The 24,742-nt window shown below is 26.4% G+C and overlaps 1 protein-coding gene across 1 annotated transcript in view; it reads left to right on the top strand.

Moving 5' to 3' along the window:
- LOC126305053 (NADH-ubiquinone oxidoreductase chain 5-like) overlaps positions 1–23,405 on the top strand; it is a 48,120-nt gene extending 24,715 nt beyond the window's left edge. Inside the window, exon 2 of the mRNA XM_049992008.1 lies at positions 22,625–23,405. Coding sequence (XP_049847965.1) covers positions 22,625–22,803 — 179 coding nt within the window. The 3' untranslated portion in view covers positions 22,804–23,405. The remainder of the gene's footprint in view (positions 1–22,624) is intronic.
- Positions 23,406–24,742: the final 1,337 nt, after the last annotated feature.

Consider the following 24,742-nt stretch of genomic DNA (forward strand, 5'->3'; position numbering starts at 1 on the left):
TAAATACTCACATTATTAATGTAATAATTATAGTGATTGATTTAGGGTGAAATATTTCGTTTGATGCAATTCTTGTAATGTAAATAAATAATACTAGTATACCACCAAGAAATGTTAAAAATAAAATATATGATAATCAATATCTTTCTATTATTGTTCCTGTTATTAATCCAACTAGGAAGGTTTGAAGGATAATAAAAAGCATTATTGATATTGGGTGTCTTAATTTAATAAAATTAACATTTATTACACTTGATAATGATATAATTATTATTTTGATCATTTCAGGGGTTAGTTTATTTAAAATACCGATTTTGGGGACAGATGATGGAAGCTTTTCCACCTCTGAAGTTTTAAAAGTGGGGGCTGGACTTATTTCCGGTTTACAAGACCGGCGTTTTTTTTAAACTATTAAAACTAATGTTTATATTCTCTATTTTTACTTCTTTATTGATTTATTTTGCTGGTGTTTATGTTTTTTCTTCTAAACGTAAACATTTATTAATGGTTCTTTTGAGATTAGAATATATTGTTCTTTCTTTATTTATGTTAGTTATTGTTTTTCTTATTGAGTTTGATTATGATTATTTTTTTCCTGTTATTTTTTTAGTTTTTTCTGTTTGTGAGGGTGCTTTAGGTCTTTCTATTTTAGTTTCAATAATTCGTTCTCATGGTAATGATTTTTTTAATTCTTTTGGTTTATCTTTATGTTAAAGTATTTATTTATAACTATTTTTTTGATCCCTCTTTGTTTATTAAATAATTAATGATGGTTGGTTCATTCTTTAATGTTTCTGTCGGGTTTTGTTTTTATAATTTGTGTTTATTCATATGCTGATTTGAATATAATTAGATATTATTTTGGTATTGATTATTTTTCTTTTAGTTTAATTTTACTTAGTTTTTGGATTTGTTCTTTAATAATCACTGCTAGAGGTTCAGTTTATTTAAGTTCATATCATTCTAATTTTTTTGTTTTTATGGTTTTTATTTTAATAATTATGCTTTATTGTTCATTTGCTACATTAAGTCTTCTTTCTTTTTATATTTTTTTTGAGGCTAGATTAGTTCCTACTTTACTTTTAATTTTGGGTTGGGGTTATCAACCTGAGCGTTTGCAGGCTGGTGTTTATTTAATTTTTTATACTTTGGTTGTTAGATTACCTTTATTATTAGTTTTATTTAAGGTTTATGATTTTTCTAATACTTTATATTTTCCTTTATTGGTTGATTTTGGTTCTTATTATTTTATGTTTTATGTATTTATAATTTTGGCTTTTTTAGTTAAGATACCTATGTTTTTGGTTCATTTATGACTTCCTAAGGCTCATGTAGAGGCCCCTATTTCAGGTAGAATAATTCTTGCTGGTGTTTTATAAAAGTTAGGTGGTTATGGTATTTTTCGTGTTATAAAGGTTATTTCTTATTTGGGTTTAAAGTTTAATTATTTTTGATTGTCTTTAGGTTTATCTGGGGGTGTTATTGTAAGATTTATTTGTTTTCGTCAGGTTGATTTAAAGTCTTTAATTGCATATTCTTCTGTTGCTCATATAAGAATGGTTATTGGTGGATTGATGACTATGAATTGATGAGGTTGTGTAGGTTCTCTTTCTCTAATGGTTGGTCATGGTTTATGTTCTTCTGGTTTATTTTGTTTATCTAATATTATGTATTATCTATAGGAGCAGTATTTGCAATTATAGGAGCTGTCATTCAATGATATCCACTATTTACAGGATTAACTATAAATAATACATGATTAAAAATCCAATTTACAATTATATTCATTGGAGTAAATTTAACATTCTTTCCTCAACACTTCCTAGGATTAGCAGGAATACCTCGACGATACTCTGACTACCCAGACGCATATACATCATGAAACGTAGTATCAAGAATTGGGTCTACAATTTCTATTGTAGGAATCATTATATTCATTGTAATTATATGAGAAAGAATGATTACAAACCGAGCAATTATATTTAGAGCTAACATAAGAAGATCAACAGAATGACTACAAAATAACCCTCCTGCAGAACATAGTTAATCAGAATTACCATTAATCTCTAGATTCTAATATGGCAGATTAGTGCAGTAGATTTAAGCTCTACAAATAAAGGTTTGACCTTTTATTAGAAAATATTTATTAATGGCAACATGATCAAATTTATCTCTTCAAGATGGAGCTTCACCATTAATGGAGCAATTATCATTCTTTCATGATCATACTATGGTCATATTATTATTAATTACAGTAATTGTAGGTTATGCCCTAAGTTATATATTATTTATTGCCTATACTAACCGTAATATACTTCATGGACATTTAATTGAAACAATCTGAACAGCTTTACCAGCAATTACATTAATTTTTATTGCCCTTCCATCATTACGACTATTATATTTACTTGATGATTCAGTAGATGCAATAATTACAATTAAAACCATTGGACGACAATGATATTGAAGATATGAATATTCAGACTTCATAGACGTAGAATTTGACACTTATATAACACCAGAACAAGACCTAGAAAATGATGGATTCCGACTACTAGATGTAGATAACCGAACAATCCTACCAATAAATACAGAAGTACGAGTATTAACAAGAGCATCAGATGTTCTACACTCATGAGCAGTTCCTGCATTAGGGGTTAAAATTGATGCAACGCCAGGTCGGTTAAATCAAGGAACATTCACAATAAATCGACCTGGATTATTCTTTGGACAATGCTCAGAAATCTGTGGAGCAAACCACAGATTTATACCAATTGTAATTGAAAGAACTTCAGTAAATTTATTTATTAAGTGATTATCTAAGATAATTTAAGGAGTTAGTTAAAATAAATAACATTAGAGTGTCAATCTAAAGTAACTAAAAAAAATTAGTACACCTTGAAATTCATCAGATGACTGAAAGTAAGTAATGGTCTCTGAAACCAAATAATAGTAAATTAGCGACTACTTCTGATGGGGAAATTATATCCAAATCCCTCAAATATCCCCTCTTATATGATTCTCACTATTCATTATATTTTCAGCTACATTAATCTTGTTTAATCAAATAAACTTCTTCTCATTTAAACCTAACCTTATTAAAAGAGCAGAAAAAGGAACAATTGAAATAAAAAACTTAAATTGAAAATGATAACAAATCTATTCTCAACATTTGACCCATCAACTAACATCTTTAATTTATCATTAAATTGAACTAGAACATTTCTAGGACTATTATTAATCCCATCACTATTTTGACTTACACCATCACGAATTAACATTATCTGAAATAAACTAAATTTAACCTTACATAATGAATTTAAAACACTTCTTGGACCAAAATCATTTAATGGAACAACATTCATTTTCATCTCAATTTTTATTATAATATTATTTAACAATTTCATAGGATTATTCCCTTATATTTTTACTAGAACAAGACATTTAGCATTAACATTTGCAATTGCCCTACCTATATGGCTAAGATTTATATTACTTGGATGAATTAACCATACTAATCATATATTTACACACCTTGTACCACAAGGTACACCGCCTGCATTAATATCATTTATAGTACTAATTGAAACAATTAGTAATGTTATTCGACCAGGTACATTAGCAGTACGGTTGGCAGCAAATATAATTGCAGGACACTTATTATTAACCTTATTAGGAAACACAGGACCATCTATAGCAATAAACTTAATCTCATTACTAATTATTGTACAAATACTTCTATTAATTCTAGAATCAGCAGTAGCAATAATTCAAGCCTATGTTTTCTCAATTCTAAGAACTCTATATTCTAGAGAAGTATATTAAACCTATGTTAACAACTCACTCAAACCACCCATTCCACTTAGTAGACTATAGGCCTTGACCATTAACAGGAGCAATTGGAGCAATAGTCCTAGTATCAGGACTAGCAAAATGATTCCACCTATTTAATATTAACTTATTCATAATTGGATTTGGAATTACCCTACTAACTATAATTCAATGATGACGAGATGTAGTACGAGAAGGAACATATCAAGGATTACATACAGGATTTGTATCAATTGGATTACGATGAGGAATAATTTTATTTATTGCATCAGAGGTATTATTTTTCGTTTCTTTTTTTGAGCATTCTTTAGAAGAAGATTAGCACCAACAATTGAACTAGGAATACTATGACCTCCAATAGGAATTCAACCCTTTAACCCTATACAAATTCCATTACTTAATACAGCTATTCTTTTAGCATCAGGAGTAACAGTAACATGAGCACATCATAGTTTAATGGAATCTAATCATACTCAAGCACTACAAGGATTATTCTTCACAGTGTTATTAGGACTATACTTTACAATACTTCAAGCATATGAATATTGAGAAGCACCTTTTACCATTGCAGATGCAGTTTATGGATCAACATTCTTTGTTGCAACAGGATTCCATGGTTTACACGTAATTATTGGAACAATCTTTTTATCAACATGTCTACTTCGACACTCAATAAATCAATTTTCACCAAGACATCACTTTGGATTTGAAGCAGCAGCATGATACTGACACTTCGTAGACGTAGTATGATTATTCTTATATATCTCTATTTATTGATGAGGTAGATAATTGTTTTTCTAGTATAAATAGTACATTTGACTTCCAATCAGAAAGCTTGATATAAATCAAGAAAAACAATTCTAATTCTATCAACAAGAGTTTTCATTAGATTTATTATTCCAATAATTGTTATAATCCTGGCAACAACACTATCAAAAAAATTAATTAATGATCGAGAAAAAAGATCACCATTTGAATGTGGGTTTGATCCAAAAAGATCAGCACGAATACCATTCTCAATACGATTCTTCCTAATCGCATTAATCTTTTTAATTTTTGATGTAGAAATTGCACTAATTCTACCAATTGTAATTATTTTTAAAACTTCAGACATTATAATCTGAACAGTATCAACAATATTTTTTATTCTAGTTCTATTAGGAGGACTATACCATGAATGAAACCAAGGAGCATTACAATGAGCAGAATAAAGGGTTGTAGTTAAATATAACATTTGGGTTGCATTCAAAAAGTATTGATATTATCAATCAACCTTAAATAGAATAAGAAGCGAAATATTGCAGTCAGTTTCGACCTGGAAGATTGGTATGAACTACCCTTATTCTTATTAATTGAAGCCAAAAAGAGACGTATTACTGTTAATAATATAATTGAACTATAATAGTTCCAATTAAGGAAATGTAAAGCCAATATGAAAGCTGCTAACTTTTTATATTAGCGGTTAAACTCCGTTAACATTTCTAAAATTTATATAGTTTAAATAAAACATTACATTTTCACTGTAAAAATAATATATCTATATTTATAAATACTTAAAAGTAAAAATACTTCCTTAACATCTTCAGTGTCACGCTCTAATTATAAGCTATTTAAGTAAACGAAAAACAATATTACCAAAATAAATATTCAAAAAATAAAAGTTAAAAGATAAATCTTGAAATTAGAATCATATCAACCTTGAATATAACCAATTAAATAAATAAATAATCTATATAAACCTTGACCACCAAGTAATTCACCTCAACCATAATCAAATGACTTAGATGAATAATAACCTATTTTTAAAGGAATATATCTAATAAACTTAGTTGAAAGAAAAGGTATAAATCATATAGAACCAGCAAATCTAACAAATGAAAGTATACTTAAAGAAAATAAATTATGAGAAAAATCAAAATTAGAAATAAGATAACCTAAATAAGCACCTAAAATAACAACTGTAATAGTTAAAAACTTTAAATAATAAGGTAAAGCAATCACATGAGGAATAGGAAAAATTAATCAAGATAAAAGACTACCACCAAAAACAGCAACAAACAATAGACCAATTATTCAAAATGAAATATAATAACCCTTATCATCAAAAGAAAATCTAGAATAAAAATTATTATCACCAGATATTGAATAATAAAACAAATGAAAAGAATAAGAAGCAGTTAAACCAGTAGAAAAAAAATAAAGAAAAAAATTAAACAATTAATTCATCTTAAACAAACCATCTCAAGAATTAAATCCTTTGAATAAAATCCCGCTAAAAAAGGTATTCCACACAAAGATAAAATAGAAACATTAAAACAAACTGAAGTTAAAGGTATGAAATTAACAATTGATCCTATAAAACGAATATCCTGAGAATCCTTCAAATTATGAATTATTGAACCTGCACATATAAATAATAATGCCTTAAATAAAGCATGAGCCAATAAATGAAAAAATGCAAGCTTTGGATAACCTATAGCCAAAATTCTTATTATTAAACCAAGTTGTCTTAAAGTAGAAAGAGCAATAATCTTCTTTAAATCAAACTCAAAATTAGCGCCCAATCCAGCCATAAATATAGTTATACAACCAATTAAAAGTAAAAATCAACCACAATTATAAGTATCCAATATTGGTCTAAAACGAATTAATAAATAAACACCAGCAGTAACAAGAGTAGAAGAATGAACTAAAGCAGAAACAGGAGTAGGAGCTGCTATAGCAGCAGGAAGTCATGAAGAGAAAGGAATCTGAGCTCTCTTAGTTGTAGCTGCTAAAACAATTAATATAGTAATGAGCTTTATTTCAAAAGAATTAGAAATAAAATCATAATAATAAATATAATTTCAACCACCAAAATTTAACATTCATGCAATAGAAATTAAAATAGCAACATCACCAATACGATTAGAAAGTGCAGTTAATATACCAGCACTATAAGATTTTACATTTTGATAATAAATAACTAAACAATAAGAAACTAAACCTAAACTATCTCAACCTAATAAAATTCTAATTAAATTAGGACTAATAATTAAAAAACCTATAGAAAGAATAAATATTAAAACAATAATAATAAAACGATTTATATTCTTGTCACCAGATATATAATCCTCTCTATAATAAATAACCAAAGAAGAAATATATATAACAAAAGATATAAAAATAAGAGATATTCAATCCAAAATTAAAGTTATAACAACTATAGAACCATTTAAATTGAAAAGCTCTCACTCAACAAAAACTCTATAATCAATTATTAAATAATAAATACCTAAAATAAAAATTATAGTTCTCGAAATAAACAAAGAAAAAAAACTCAAAGAACAAATAGAAAATAAATTCACGGCCTAAGATGAAAAACTTCATATCATTGATTCCACAAAACAATATTTTTAATTAAAATACTTAAGCAAACTAAACAAAGAAATATTCACCCTTTAAACAGAGAATATTTAAAGGCAATCAATGTAAAAGTAAAAGATGATATTCACGAAAATAACCAAGAGAACAAGTATAAACACCAGAATAATAATTCCCATGCTGAGAATAAGAATATATATACAAAGTATAAACACCTCTAAAAAAAGATAAAAAAATCAAAGCAAAGAATCTAAAAGAAGATCAAGATATAATTCTATTTAATAATCTAATTTCACCTACCAAATTTAAAGAAGGAGGAGCAGCCATATTTGATGATCTTAAAAGAAATCATCATAAAGCCATTCTTGGCATCAAATTAATTATACCCTTGTTAATTAATAATCTTCGTCTACCTAAACGTTCATAAATAATATTAGATAAACAAAATAAACCAGAAGAACATAAACCATGACCAACCATTAGAGAAAGAGAACCTACACAACCTCATCAATTCATAGTCATCAATCCACCAATAACCATTCTTATATGAGCAACAGAAGAATATGCAATTAAAGACTTTAAATCAACCTGACGAAAACAAATAAATCTTACAATAACACCCCCAGATAAACCTAAAGACAATCAAAAATAATTAAACTTTAAACCCAAATAAGAAATAACCTTTATAACACGAAAAATACCATAACCACCTAACTTTAATAAAACACCAGCAAGAATTATTCTACCTGAAATAGGGGCCTCTACATGAGCCTTAGGAAGTCATAAATGAACCAAAAACATAGGTATCTTAACTAAAAAAGCCAAAATTATAAATACATAAAACATAAAATAATAAGAACCAAAATCAACCAATAAAGGAAAATATAAAGTATTAGAAAAATCATAAACCTTAAATAAAACTAATAATAAAGGTAATCTAGCATCAAAGTATAAAAAATTAAATAAACACCAGCCTGCAAACGCTCAGGTTGATAACCCCAACCCAAAATTAAAAGTAAAGTAGGAACTAATCTAGCCTCAAAAAAAAATATAAAAAGAAAGAAGACTTAATGTAGCAAATGAACAATAAAGCATAATTATTAAAATCAAAACCATAAAAACAAAAAAATTAGAATGATATGAACTTAAATAAACTGAACCTCTAGCAGTGATTATTAAAGAACAAATCCAAAAACTAAGTAAAATTAAACTAAAAGAAAAATAATCAATACCAAAATAATATCTAATTATATTCAAATCAGCATATGAATAAACACAAATTATAAAAACAAAACCCGACAGAAACATTAAAGAATGAACCAACCATCAACAATTATTTAATAAACAAAGAGGGATCAAAAAAATAGTTATAAATAAATACTTTAACATAAAGATAAACCAAAAGAATTAAAAAAATCATTACCATGAGAACGAATTATTGAAACTAAAATAGAAAGACCTAAAGCACCCTCACAAACAGAAAAAACTAAAAAAATAACAGGAAAAAAATAATCATAATCAAACTCAATAAGAAAAACAATAACTAACATAAATAAAGAAAGAACAATATATTCTAATCTCAAAAGAACCATTAATAAATGTTTACGTTTAGAAGAAAAAACATAAACACCAGCTAAATAAATCAATAAAGAAGTAAAAATAGAGAATATAAACATTAGTTTTAATAGTTTAAAAAAAACGCCGGTCTTGTAAACCGGAAATAAGTCCAGCCCCCACTTTTAAAACTTCAGAGGTGGAAAAGCTTCCATCATCGGTCCCCAAAACCGGTATTTTAAATAAACTAACCCCTGAAATGATCAAAATAATAATTATATCATTATCAAATGTAATAAATATTAATTTTATTAAATTAAGACACCCAATATCAATAATGCTTTTTATTATCCTTCAAACCTTCCTAGTTGGATTAATAACAGGAACAATAATAGAAAGATATTGATTATCATATATTTTATTTTTAACATTTCTTGGTGGTATACTAGTATTATTTATTTACATTACAAGAATTGCATCAAACGAAATATTTCAGCCTAAATCAATCACTATAATTATTACATTAATAATGTGAGTATTTATCATATTAATATTAATTATTCTAGATATATCTATATTTATAGACTTTTTCAAAAACACCGAAACTATAAATATTGATAATTCAATCAATTATCAAGAAATAACAATATCTTTAGAAAAATTATATAATAGACCAACATTCATTATTACAATAATAATAATAATTTATTCATTTTTAGCACTACTAGCAGTTGTTAAAATCACCAATATTAATCAGGGACCTATTTGTAAAATAAGATAATTACTAATGAATAAACCCTTACGATTAAGACATCCTTTAATTAAAATTATTAATAACTCTTTAATTGACTTACCTGCCCCAACAAATATTTCATTTTGATGAAATTTTGGATTCCTATTAGGGTTATGTTTGGTAATTCAAATCGTAACTGGACTATTTTTAGCTATACATTATACATCAAATATTGAAATAGCATTCAGTAGTGTAGTACACATCTGCCGAGACGTAAATAATGGTTGAATTATCCGAACCTTACACGCAAATGGAGCATCTATATTTTTTATTTGTATTTACTTACATGTAGGACGGGGAATTTACTATTTATCTTATATATATATACATACCTGAATAATTGGTACAGTGATTTTATTTTTAGATATAGCAACTGCATTTATAGGATATGTCTTACCCTGAGGCCAAATATCTTTTTGAGGTACAACAGTAATTACTAATTTATTATCAGCAATCCCATACTTAGGAACAGATTTAGTCCAATGAGTATGAGGAGGATTCGCTGTTGATAATGCAACATTAAATCGATTCTTCACATTCCATTTTGTATTACCATTTATTATTGCTGCTATAGCAGCAATTCATTTATTTTTTCTTCACCAAACAGGATCTAATAATCCTCTTGGACTAAATGGAGATATTGAAAAAATTCCATTCCATCCATACTTTACCTTTAAGGATTCTATTACATTTGTAATAATAACATCATTATTAATTATACTATGTTTAATTAATCCTTACCTATTAGGAGATCCAGATAACTTTGTACCTGCCAACCCATTAGTAACACCAGTTCACATTCAACCAGAATGATATTTCCTATTTGCATATGCAATTCTACGATCTATCCCTAATAAGTTAGGAGGTGTTGTTGCATTATTTTTATCAATTAGAATCTTAATAATTTTACCATTTTATAATAAAACACCATTCCGAGGCATTCAATTTTACCCTATTAATCAAATTTTATTCTGAATTATAGTAGTTGTTGTATGCTTACTAACGTGAATTGGTAAACGACCTGTTGAAGAACCTTATATTATAACAGGTCAAATCTTAACAATTATTTACTTCACATATTTCTTAATTAATGTCCATGTTGCAAACGCATGAGATAAATTAATTAAGGAATAAAGTTAATTAGCTTAGGAAAAGCATATGTTTTGCAAACATAAAATTAGAAGTTTAACTCTTCTATTAACTTTTCTCAAAAAATTTCACTAAACAAATGAGATAAATAAAATCTTTAAACCAACAAAGAAAATAAAAAAATTCAAAGATAAAGGTAAAAAACTTTTTCAAGCTAAGTACATTAATTTATCATAACGGAACCGTGGTAATGTTCCACGAACCCAAATAAAACCAAAAGATATAATAGCAAGCTTAATAAAAAATATAAAAGAATAAAAATCACCGCCCAAAAAAATTAAAGCCAATAACATTCTTATGAAGACAATTCTAGTATATTCAGCTAAAAAAATTAAAGTAAAACCACCCGCACCATACTCAATATTAAATCCTGAAACTAACTCAGATTCCCCTTCAGCAAAATCAAAAGGAGTACGATTAGTTTCAGCTAAGCAAGAAGCAAAACAAGGTAAAGCTAAAGGAAAAGAAATAATAATAATTCAACAATAAAGCTGATAGTTTATAAAATCAAACATATTAAAACTACCAATTAAAATAATTAAAGACAATAAAATTAAAGCTAAACTAACTTCATAAGAAATTGTTTGAGCAACAGAACGAAGAGAACCTAATAATGAATAATTTGAATTAGAAGATCAACCAGCAATTATAACAGTATAAACACCTAATCTAGTACAACATAAAAAAAATAAAAATCCATAAGAAAAAGAACACATATAAGTTAAATAAGGAAAAATTACTCAAACGGCTAAAGAAATCATTAAATTAAAAACAGGGGAAAAATAATAAAGTAGGTAATTAGATATAATAGGAATTGGCTGCTCCTTACAAATTAACTTAATAGCATCTCTAAATGGCTGAGGAATTCCAACAAAACCTACCTTATTTGGACCCTTTCGAATCTGAATATAACCTAAAACCTTACGCTCTAATAAAGTTAAAAAGGCAACACTAATTAAAACACAAATAACCAATAAAAGAAAATTCAAAATAAATATAAATAAATCATAAAGTATCAATACTATTTGTAGAAAAAATCTACATAAATGAATTCTAAATTCAACACATTAATCTGTCAAAATAGTAAATAAATTAATATTAATCAATATAACAAAAAATATTTTAACCATATGGTCCTTTCGTACTAATATGGATTAACAATCTTAGGATAGAAACCGACCTGGCTCACGCCGGTCTGAACTCAGATCATGTAAGAATTTAAAGGTCGAACAGACCTAATCATTGGGCTCCTGCACCCAAAATTTTTCTTAATCCAACATCGAGGTCGCAATCTGCTTTGTCGATATGAGCTCTCAAAAACAATTACGCTGTTATCCCTAAGGTAACTTAATCTTATGATCATAAATTATGGATCAAAATAACAAACTTAAATAAATGATATAATAATGAAGAGTTTATCTATCCTTCATGTCACCCCAACAAAACATCATCATTAAATATAGAAAGACAAACAAAAAACTATATAAAAGTAAAATGTCAAGCTCTATAGGGTCTTCTCGTCCTAAAGAAGAATTTAAGCCTTTTGACTCAAAAGTTAAATTCAAAAATGTATTAAGAGACAGTTGATTTCTCGTCAAGCCATTCATTCCAGCCACTAATTAAGAGACTAGAGGAGGGTAAACTGTTCATCCTGTACCAGCACCATTATCTACTATAGAAGATGTAAGAAGAAGGGTTAGTGAAGGTGGTAGTAATCAAAAACTTATATTATTTATTCGTGGAAATGCTATATCTGGTGCACCAATTATTAGTGGAACAAGTCAATTACCAAATCCACCAATTATAATAGGTATTACTATAATGAAAATTATTACGAATGCGTGAGCTGTAATAATAACATTATAAATCTGGTCATCCCCAATTAGAGATCTGGGTTGGCCAAGTTCAGCACGAATAAGTATTCTTATTGATGTTCCTACTATTCCTGCTCATGCTCCAAATATGAAGTATAAAGTACCAATGTCCTTATGGTTTGTTGAGAATAATCATTTTTGCAGTAAGATGGCTGAATTTTAGGTGGTAGACTGTAAATCTACTTATGAGATGTTTTCTCTCTTATCATATTTAGGTCTTATATTCAATTATGATTCTAGACTGCAATTCTATAGGTGTAAAATTTACTAAGGCCTAAAAGATTATTCTTTTAATTATAACTTTGAAGGTTATTAGTTTGATTAACTTAAGTCCTTAGTATAATGAAATTAAGGTTGATGTTGAAATCAATCCTATTGTTGAAATTATTACTGTTATAGGAAGAATGATTCTTGATTTTTGGGACTTTATCTTTATAGATCACGAATTTTCTGTGTATGATATATTTAGAGCTGAGAATCTAATACGCATATAGTAGTAGAGTGTAATTGTAGTTAATACAACTATAATACTTATAATAGTTGTTATATTGTTTTCTATTAATGATTGTATTACAATTCATTTTGGTAAGAATCCAAGGAATGGTGGTAGTCCACCTAAAGATAATAAAGATAAGAATATTATGAATTTAATTTCGGTTTTTATATTTCTGGCTGAATATATTTGATTTATGAAAAATAAATTTATTTGCTTAAATAATAAAACTATAATTAATCTTAATAGTGAGTAAATAATGAAGTATAGTTCTCAGATGTTTTCTCTGACTGTTAATGATCTAATTATTCAACCTAGATGTCTGATTGATGAATATGCTAAAAGTTGTCGTAAGGATGTTTGATTTAAACCTCCTATTGCCCCAATAATAATTCTTAAGATAATAATTGTTCAAATAAAAGTTCTTAATTGAATACAATAAGATAAGACCATTATTGGGGCGATTTTTTGTCATGTTATTAATGTTAAACAATTATTTCATCTTGATGCTCCTATAACTTCTGGAAATCAGAAATGGAAAGGTGCAGCTCCAATCTTTAATAATAGTCTAGATCTAATTATTATTGATGGGATAAATTCTGTTTCCCATCCCATGGGATATTTTATTTGAATCAGCAAAATTGAAAATAATAATATTGTCGATGCTATTGCTTGGACAATAAAATATTTAATTGATGATTCATTTATTATTATATTTTTATTTCTTGTTAGGAGCGGAATAAATGAAAGTAAGTTGATCTCAAGTCCTATTCAAACCCCAAATCAGGAATTTGATGAAATGGACAGGATCGTTCCTATCATTAATGTTGATAGGAAGAGAAGTTTTGTAGAGTTGTTGGTCATTAAAAAGGAGAGGATTGATACCTCTATAAATGGGGTATGAACCCATTAGCTTGTTTAGCTTACCTTTTTACATTAAGGTGTATGATGCACGTTAGTTTTTGATACTAAAGGAGGTAGTTTAATTCTATCTTATGTAATTTTAATGAAGGTAATTTTATTTCCTTTATTTACCCTATCAAGGTAACCCTTTAATCAGGCACTTCATTTATTTAATATATAAATCGAAAATTTTTTGGAAATTCTTTTATGTATTATTTTGTTTAATTAGGATTAGTTTATGCTGCTCATTTTATTTTATTTTATGTATATATATATAATAAATAATTTATATTAATATATTACATTTAATTGAAATTAAAGTATTATAAGTTCTACTTACCATTATCAATTGATTATTTTAATGCAATTATTTACCTAGGATTATAGCTACTTATGTTTTTAGCTTAAAATAGGTTATTATAATATAATTTATATAATAATATGTAATTTAATATTTAATATTATTATAATTGGATATAATAAATAAAATTATTAATTTAAATATAAAATATTATAATTAATATAAATAATTATATTAATTATAATAATATAATTATGTAAATTATCTATAATTAGATTATTTAACTAATATATATGAAAGTTAACTTAATATAAAAAAAAGAATTCATATTAATAACATATTATATTAAATTACAAAATTGTATAAAATATATTTATTATATTATTTAATCTTTCTTTATTTATTAGTGAAAAGAAAGATTAAATAAGAAAGAATATAATACATTTATTGCTATACATGTTCCATATTAATCTTTAATTATATATAATAGAGAAGTTGTTGTGGTCATACATAGGGGCGTTTCTTTTTTTTTTGTTAATGTTTGTGGTTTTTTTCTTTTTTTTTCTTTAAATATTTGACCTTTTATTTTTTCCTGAATTAATAGATTTTAAATTTTCTTATTTTTTATTTTTAAAAGTTTTATTCTTGCTTGTTTATTCACTTTTTCTTTGTATTATATGTAAGTTTTGTTAGACTAAATGTTCTTTTTGCAGTAATTTGATTTAATTATCAAGTGATTTTGGATTTAGCAATTGATTTAGTATCGGCATAATTCGTGCCAGCAGCCGCGGTTATACGATTGATACAAGTGAATATTATTGGTTAAAACAGTTGTTTATATTATTAGGGTTGAAATATAAATTTGTAAGGTGAAATGTTAAAATTTATTTGTGGCCCTTTTTATGAATCTGTGAAATTTAAATAATAAACTAGGATTAGATACCCTATTATTTTAAATGTTAATTATATTTACCAGGGTACTATTAGTTAAGGTCTTTAATCCCAAAGAATTTGGCGGTATCTCATTCCATTCAGAGGAACCTACCCCATGATTGATAATACACGATTTACTCTACTTAATTTATTTGTTTGTATATCTCCGTTATCAGAGAATCTTTTTAGAGTTATAATTCTCAAGATTTATAATTATAAAATATTTCAGGTCAAGGTGCAGCTTATAGTTAAGAGGAGGTGGGTTACAATAGATTTTTGTTTATAACGGATTTGATAGTGAAATACTGTTAATGAAGGTGGATTTGATAGTAATTTAATTTATTTAATTTAACTGATATTGGCTCTGAGATGTGTACACATCGCCCGTCGCTCTCATTATTGATTATTCTATTTTATTTTAAAGTAGCTTCAATTTAGATGAGATAAGTCGTAACATAGTAGATGTACTGGAAAGTGTATCTAGGAAGAGTTTCAAGATATAACTTATTAGTAAAGTGTTTCATTTACACTGAAAATTTTTCTGTGCAAATCAGGATATCTTGATTATTTATTTTATTATATTTATTTTTTGTTTATTTAATTATTTAATATAAATAATTTTATTGTATTTTTGTCTTAGTATATTTTATAGAATTGATTTTTTAAATTATAGTTTATTGGTAATGTAAGTGTTTTATGAATTATTATTTTAAATTTTTTTAAGTAGATTTTATTTATTGTACCTTTTGTATCAGGGATTATCAAAATTTTAGTATTTATTTTACTTGTCTCGATTTGGGTTGATTTATAAATAATTTATAGTTAATGTATCATAATTATTATTAAATTATTTATAGAAATGAGATGTTAATCGTTTCCCAAGATATCTAGTTTCTTAAGAAAAAATTTAATTTTTTAAAGTTATTTGTTTTTATTTAATTTTTTAAGTAAAAATATTAACTTATTTATTCTTTAAGGGATAAGCTTTGAAGTTAATAACCTATAATTTATTTTATAGAAATATAATAGTAAGCTTTAAACCAGCTATCTTTAAGATTACGTTTTAGTTCATTATTTTTTATTTTGATTTTATAAATATTTTAGGTTTTTTATTAAGATTATTAATTTAATTTTAAAATTTTTGTAATAATGATAGAATTAGTATATTTATTTGTATGAAATTTTTACCTTGTGAACTTATTATAAGGAACTAGGCAAAATTGATTTCCGCCTGTTTATCAAAAACATGTCCTCTTGTTTATATTTTGAGGTCTGGCCTGCTCACTGAGCGTATTTTTAAAGAGCCGCGGTATTTTGACCGTGCAAAGGTAGCATAATCATTAGTCTCTTAATTAGTGGCTGGAATGAATGGCTTGACGAGAAATCAACTGTCTCTTAATAAATTTTTGAATTTAACTTTTGAGTCAAAAGGCTTAAATTCTTCTTTAGGACGAGAAGACCCTATAGAGCTTGACATTTTACTTTTATATAGTTTTTTGTTTGTCTTTCTATATTTAATGATGATGTTTTGTTGGGGTGACATGAAGAATAGATAAACTCCTCATTATTATATCATGAATTTATGTTTGTTATTTTGATCCATAATTTATGATCATAAGATTAAGTTACCTTAGGGATAACAGCGTAATTGTTTTTGAGAGCTCATATCGACAAAGCAGATTGCGACCTCGATGTTGAAATAAGAAAAATTTTGGGTGCAGGAGCCCAATGATTAGGTCTGTTCGACCTTTAAATTCTTACATGATCTGAGTTCAGACCGGCGTGAGCCAGGTCGGTTTCTATCCTAAGATTGTTAATCCATATTAGTACGAAAGGACCATATGGTTAAAATATTTTTTGTTATATTGATTAATATTAATTTATTTACTATTTTGACAGATTAATGTGTTGAATTTAGAATTCATTTATGTAGATTTTTTCTACAAATAGTATTGATACTTTATGATTTATTTATATTTATTTTGAATTTTCTTTTATTGGTTATTTGTGTTTTAATTAGTGTTGCCTTTTTAACTTTATTAGAGCGTAAGGTTTTAGGTTATATTCAGATTCGAAAGGGTCCAGATAAGGTAGGTTTTGTTGGAATTCCTCAGCCATTTAGAGATGCTATTAAGTTAATTTGTAAGGAGCAGCCAATTCCTATTATATCTAATTACCTACTTTATTATTTTTCCCCTGTTTATAATTTAATGATTTCTTTAGCCGTTTGAGTAATTTTTCCTTATTTAACTTATATGTGTTCTTTTTCTTATGGATTTTTATTTTTTTTATGTTGTACTAGATTAGGTGTTTATACTGTTATAATTGCTGGTTGATCTTCTAATTCAAATTATTCATTATTAGGTTCTCTTCGTTCTGTTGCTCAAACATTTTCTTATGAAGTTAGTTTAGCTTTAATTTTATTGTCTTTAATTATTTTAATTGGTAGTTTTAATATGTTTGATTTTATAAACTATCAGCTTTATTGTTGATTTATTATTATTTCTTTTCCTTTAGCTTTAGCTTGTTTTGCTTCTTGCTTAGCTGAAACTAATCGTACTCCTTTTGATTTTGCTGAAGGGGAATCTGAGTTAGTTTCAGGATTTAATAGTGAGTATGGTGCGGGTGGTTTTACTTTAATTTTTTTAGCTGAATATACTAGAATTGTCTTCATAAGAATGTTATTGGCTTTAATTTTTTTGGGCAGTGATTTTTATTCTTTTATATTTTTTATTAAGCTTGCTATTATATCTTTTGGTTTTATTTGGGTTCGTGGAACATTACCACGGTTCCGTTATGATAAATTAATGTACTTAGCTTGAAAAAGTTTTTTACCTTTATCTTTGAATTTTTTTATTTTCTTTGTTGGTTTAAAGATTTTATTTATCTCATTTGTTTAGTGAAATTTTTTGAGAAAAGTTAATAGAAGAGTTAAACTTCTAATTTTATGTTTTCAAAACATATGCTTTTCCTAAGCTAATTAACTCTATTCCTTAATTAATTTATCTCATGCGTTTGTGACATGGACATTAATTAAGAAATATGTGAAGTAAATAATTGTTAAGATTTGACCTGTTATAATATAAGGTTCTTCAACAGGTCGTTTACCAATTCACGTTAGTAAGCATACAACAACTACTATAATTCAGAATAAAATTTGATTAATAGGGTAAAATTGAATGCCTCGGAATGGTGTTTTATTATAAAATGGTAAAATTATTAAGATTCTAATTGATAAAAATAATGCAATAACACCTCCTAACTTATTAGGGATAGATCGTAGAATTTCATATGCAAATAGGAAATATCATTCTGGTTGAATGTGAACTGGTGTTACTAATGGGTTGGCATGTACAAAGTTATCTGGATCTCCTAATAGGTAAGGATTAATTAAACATAGTATAATTAATAATGATGTTATTATTACAAATGTAATAGAATCCTTAAAGGTAAAGTATGGATGGAATGGAATTTTTTCAATATCTCCATTTAGTCCAAGAGGATTATTAGATCCTGTTTGGTGAAGAAAAAATAAATGAATTGCTGCTATAGCAGCAATAATAAATGGTAATACAAAATGGAATGTGAAGAATCGATTTAATGTTGCATTATCAACAGCGAATCCTCCTCATACTCATTGGACTAAATCTGTTCCTAAGTATGGGATTGCTGATAATAAATTAGTAATTACTGTTGCACCTCAAAAAGATATTTGGCCTCAGGGTAAGACATATCCTATAAATGCAGTTGCTATAACTAAAAATAAAATCACTGTACCAATTATTCAGGTATGTATATATATATAAGATCCATAGTAAATACCCCGTCCTACATGTAAGTAAATACAAATAAAAAATATAGATGCTCCATTTGCGTGTAAGGTTCGGATAATTCAACCATTATTTACGTCTCGGCAGATGTGTACTACACTACTGAATGCTATTTCAATATTTGATGTATAATGTATAGCTAAAAATAGTCCAGTTACGATTTGAATTACCAAACATAACCCTAATAGGGATCCAAAATTTCATCAAAAAATAAATATTTGTTGGGGCAGGTAAGTCAATTAAAGAGTTATTAATAATTTTAATTAAAGGATGTCTTAATCGTAAGGGTTTATTCATTAGTAATTATCTTATTTTACGAATAGGTCCCTGATTAATATTGGTGATTTTAACAACTGCTAGTAGTGCTAAAAATAAATAAATTATTATTATTATTGTAATAATGAATGTTGGTCTATTATATAATTTTTCTAAAGATATTGTTATTTCTTGATAATTGATTGAATTATCAATATTTATAGTTTCGGTGTTTTTGAAAAAGTCTATAAATATAGATATATCTAGAATAATTAATATTAATATGATAAATACTCACATTATTAATGTAATAATTATAGTGATTGATTTAGGCTGAAATATTTCGTTTGATGCAATTCTTGTAATGTAAATAAATAATACTAGTATACCACCAAGAAATGTTAAAAATAAAATATATGATAATCAATATCTTTCTATTATTGTTCCTGTTATTAATCCAACTAGGAAGGTTTGAAGGATAATAAAAAGCATTATTGATATTGGGTGTCTTAATTTAATAAAATTAATATTTATTACATTTGATAATGATATAATTATTATTTTGATCATTTCAGGGGTTAGTTTATTTAAAATACCGGTTTTGGGGACCGATGATGGAAGCTTTTCCACCTCTGAAGTTTTAAAAGTGGGGGCTGGACTTATTTCCGGTTTACAAGACCGGCGTTTTTTTTAAACTATTAAAACTAATGTTTATATTCTCTATTTTTACTTCTTTATTGATTTATTTAGCTGGTGTTTATGTTTTTTCTTCTAAACGTAAACATTTATTAATGGTTCTTTTGAGATTAGAATATATTGTTCTTTCTTTATTTATGTTAGTTATTGTTTTTCTTATTGAGTTTGATTATGATTATTTTTTTCCTGTTATTTTTTTAGTTTTTTCTGTTTGTGAGGGTGCTTTAGGTCTTTCTATTTTAGTTTCAATAATTCGTTCTCATGGTAATGATTTTTTTAATTCTTTTGGTTTATCTTTATGTTAAAGTATTTATTTATAACTATTTTTTTGATCCCTCTTTGTTTATTAAATAATTGTTGATGGTTGGTTCATTCTTTAATGTTTCTGTCGGGTTTTGTTTTTATAATTTGTGTTTATTCATATGCTGATTTGAATATAATTAGATATTATTTTGGTATTGATTATTTTTCTTTTAGTTTAATTTTACTTAGTTTTTGGATTTGTTCTTTAATAATCACTGCTAGAGGTTCAGTTTATTTAAGTTCATATCATTCTAATTTTTTTGTTTTTATGGTTTTGATTTTAATAATTATGCTTTATTGTTCATTTGCTACATTAAGTCTTCTTTCTTTTTATATTTTTTTTGAGGCTAGGTTAGTTCCTACTTTACTTTTAATTTTGGGTTGGGGTTATCAACCTGAGCGTTTGCAGGCTGGTGTTTATTTAATTTTTTATACTTTGGTTGCTAGATTACCTTTATTATTAGTTTTATTTAAGGTTTATGATTTTTCTAATACTTTATATTTTCCTTTATTGGTTGATTTTGGTTCTTATTATTTTATGTTTTATGTATTTATAATTTTGGCTTTTTTAGTTAAGATACCTATGTTTTTGGTTCATTTATGACTACCTAAGGCTCATGTAGAGGCCCCTATTTCAGGTAGAATAATTCTTGCTGGTGTTTTATTAAAGTTAGGTGGTTATGGTATTTTTCGTGTTATAAAGGTTATTTCTTATTTGGGTTTAAAGTTTAATTATTTTTGATTGTCTTTAGGTTTATCTGGGGGTGTTATTGTAAGATTTATTTGTTTTCGTCAGGTTGATTTAAAGTCTTTAATTGCATATTCTTCTGTTGCTCATATAAGAATGGTTATTGGTGGATTGATGACTATGAATTGATGAGGTTGTGTAGGTTCTCTTTCTCTAATGGTTGGTCATGGTTTATGTTCTTCTGGTTTATTTTGTTTATCTAATAATATTTATGAACGTTTAGGTAGACGAAGATTATTAATTAACAAGGGTATAATTAATTTGATGCCAAGAATGGCTTTATGATGATTTCTTTTAAGATCATCAAAAATGGCTGCTCCTCCTTCTTTAAATTTGGTAGGTGAAATTAGATTATTAAATAGAATTATATCTTGATCTTCTATTAGATTCTTTGCTTTGATTTTTTTATCTTTTTTTAGAGCTGTTTATACTTTGTATATATATTCTTATTCTCAGCATGGGAATTATTATTCTGGTGTTTATACTTGTTCTCTTGGTTATTTTCGTGAATATCATCTTTTACTTTTACATTGATTGCCTTTAAATATTCTCTGTTTAAAGGGTGAATATTTCTTTGTTTAGTTTGCTTAAGTATTTTAATTAAAAATATTGTTTTGTGGAATCAACGATATGAAGTTTTCCATCTTAGGCCGTGAATTTATTTTCTATTTGTTCTTTGAGTTTTTTTTCTTTGTTTATTTCGAGTACTATTATTTTTATTTTAGGTATTTATTATTTAATAATTGATTATAGAGTTTTTGTTGAGTGAGAGCTTTTCAATTTAAATGGTTCTATAGTTGTTATAACTTTAATTTTGGATTGAATATCTCTTATTTTTATATCTTTTGTTATATATATTTCTTCTTTGGTTATTTATTATAGAGAGGATTATATATCTGGTGAAAAGAATATAAATCGTTTTATTATTATTGTTTTAATATTTATTCTTTCTATAGGTTTTTTAATTATTAGTCCTAATTTAATTAGAATTTTATTAGGTTGAGATGGTTTAGGTTTAGTTTCTTATTGTTTAGTTATTTATTATCAAAATGTAAAATCTTATAGTGCTGGTATATTAACTGCACTTTCTAATCGTATTGGTGATGTTGCTATTTTAATTTCTATTGCATGAATGTTAAATTTTGGTGGTTGAAATTATATTTATTATTATGATTTTATTTCTAATTCTTTTGAAATAAAGCTCATTACTATATTAATTGTTTTAGCAGCTATAACTAAGAGAGCTCAGATTCCTTTCTCTTCATGACTTCCTGCTGCTATAGCAGCTCCTACTCCTGTTTCTGCTTTAGTTCATTCTTCTACTCTTGTTACTGCTGGTGTTTATTTATTAATTCGTTTTAGACCAATATTGGATACTTATAATTGTGGTTGATTTTTACTTTTAATTGGTTGTATAACTATATTTATGGCTGGATTGGGCGCTAATTTTGAGTTTGATTTAAAGAAGATTATTGTTCTTTCTACTTTAAGACAACTTGGTTTAATAATAAGAATTTTGGCTATAGGTTATCCAAAGCTTGCATTTTTTCATTTATTAGCTCATGCTTTATTTAAGGCATTATTATTTATATGTGCAGGTTCAATAATTCATAATTTGAAGGATTCTCAGGATATTCGTTTTATAGGATCAATTGTTAATTTCATACCTTTAACTTCAGTTTGTTTTAATGTTTCTAGTTTATCTTTGTGTGGAATACCTTTTTTAGCGGGATTTTATTCAAAGGATTTAATTCTTGAGATGGTTTGTTTAAGATGAATTAATTGTTTAATTTTTTTTCTTTATTTTTTTTCTACTGGTTTAACTGCTTCTTATTCTTTTCGTTTGTTTTATTATTCAATATCTGGTGATAATAATTTTTATTCTAGATTTTCTTTTGATGATAAGGGTTATTATATTTCATTTGGAATAATTGGTCTATTGTTTGTTGCTGTTTTTGGTGGTAGTCTTTTATCTTGATTAATTTTTCCTATTCCTCATGTGATTGCTTTACCTTATTATTTAAAGTTTTTAACTATTACAGTTGTTATTTTAGGTGCTTATTTAGGTTATCTTATTTCTAATTTTGATTTTTCTCATAATTTATTTTCTTTAAGTATACTTTCTTTTGTTAGATTTGCTGGTTCTATATGATTTATACCTTTTCTTTCAACTAAGTTTATTAGATATATTCCTTTAAAAATAGGTTATTATTCATCTAAGTCATTTGATTATGGTTGAGGTGAATTACTTGGTGGTCAAGGTTTATATAGATTATTTATTTATTTAATTGGTTATATTCAAGGTTGATATGATTCTAATTTCAAGATTTATCTTTTAACTTTTATTTTTTGAATATTTATTTTGGTAATATTGTTTTTCGTTTACTTAAATAGCTTATAATTAGAGCGTGACACTGAAGATGTTAAGGAAGTATTTTTACTTTTAAGTATTTATAAATATAGATATATTATTTTTACAGTGAAAATGTAATGTTTTATTTAAACTATATAAATTTTAGAAATGTTAACGGAGTTTAACCGCTAATATAAAAAGTTAGCAGCTTTCATATTGGCTTTACATTTCCTTAATTGGAACTATTATAGTTCAATTATATTATTAACAGTAATACGCCTCTTTTTGGCTTCAATTAATAAGAATAAGGGTAGTACATACCAATCTTCCAGGTCGAAACTGACTGCAATATTTCGCTTCTTATTCTATTTAAGGTTGATTGATAATATCAATACTTTTTGAATGCAACCCAAATGTTATATTTAACTACAACCCTTTATTCTGCTCATTGTAATGCTCCTTGGTTTCATTCATGGTATAGTCCTCCTAATAGAACTAGAATAAAAAATATTGTTGATACTGTTCAGATTATAATGTCTGAAGTTTTAAAAATAATTACAATTGGTAGAATTAGTGCAATTTCTACATCAAAAATTAAAAAGATTACTGCGATTAGGAAGAATCGTATTGAGAATGGTATTCGTGCTGATCTTTTTGGATCAAACCCACATTCAAATGGTGATCTTTTTTCTCGATCATTAATTAATTTTTTTGATAGTGTTGTTGCCAGGATTATAACAATTATTCTAATAATAGATCTAATGAAAACTCTTGTTGATAGAATTAGAATTGTTTTTCTTGATTTATATCAAGCTTTCTGATTGGAAGTCAAATGTACTATTTATACTAGAAAAACAATTATCTACCTGATCAATAAATAGAGATATATAAGAATAATCATACTACGTCTACGAAGTGTCAGTATCATGCTGCTGCTTCAAATCCAAAGTGATGTCTTGGTGAAAATTGATTTATTGAGTGTCGAAGTAGACATGTTGATAAAAAGATTGTTCCAATAATTACGTGTAAACCATGGAATCCTGTTGCAACAAAGAATGTTGATCCATAAACTGCATCTGCAATGGTAAAAGGTGCTTCTCAATATTCATATGCTTGAAGTATTGTAAAGTATAGTCCTAATAACACTGTGAAGAATAATCCTTGTAGTGCTTGAGTATGATTAGATTCCATTAAACTATGATGTGCTCATGTTACTGTTACTCCTGATGCTAAAAGAATAGCTGTATTAAGTAATGGAATTTGTATAGGGTTAAAGGGTTGAATTCCTATTGGAGGTCATAGTATTCCTAGTTCAATTGTTGGTGCTAATCTTCTTCTAAAGAATGCTCAAAAAAAAGAAACG

Source organism: Schistocerca gregaria, unplaced genomic scaffold, assembly GCF_023897955.1.
Source record: "Schistocerca gregaria isolate iqSchGreg1 unplaced genomic scaffold, iqSchGreg1.2 ptg000240l, whole genome shotgun sequence".
NCBI lineage: Eukaryota > Metazoa > Arthropoda > Insecta > Orthoptera > Acrididae > Schistocerca > Schistocerca gregaria.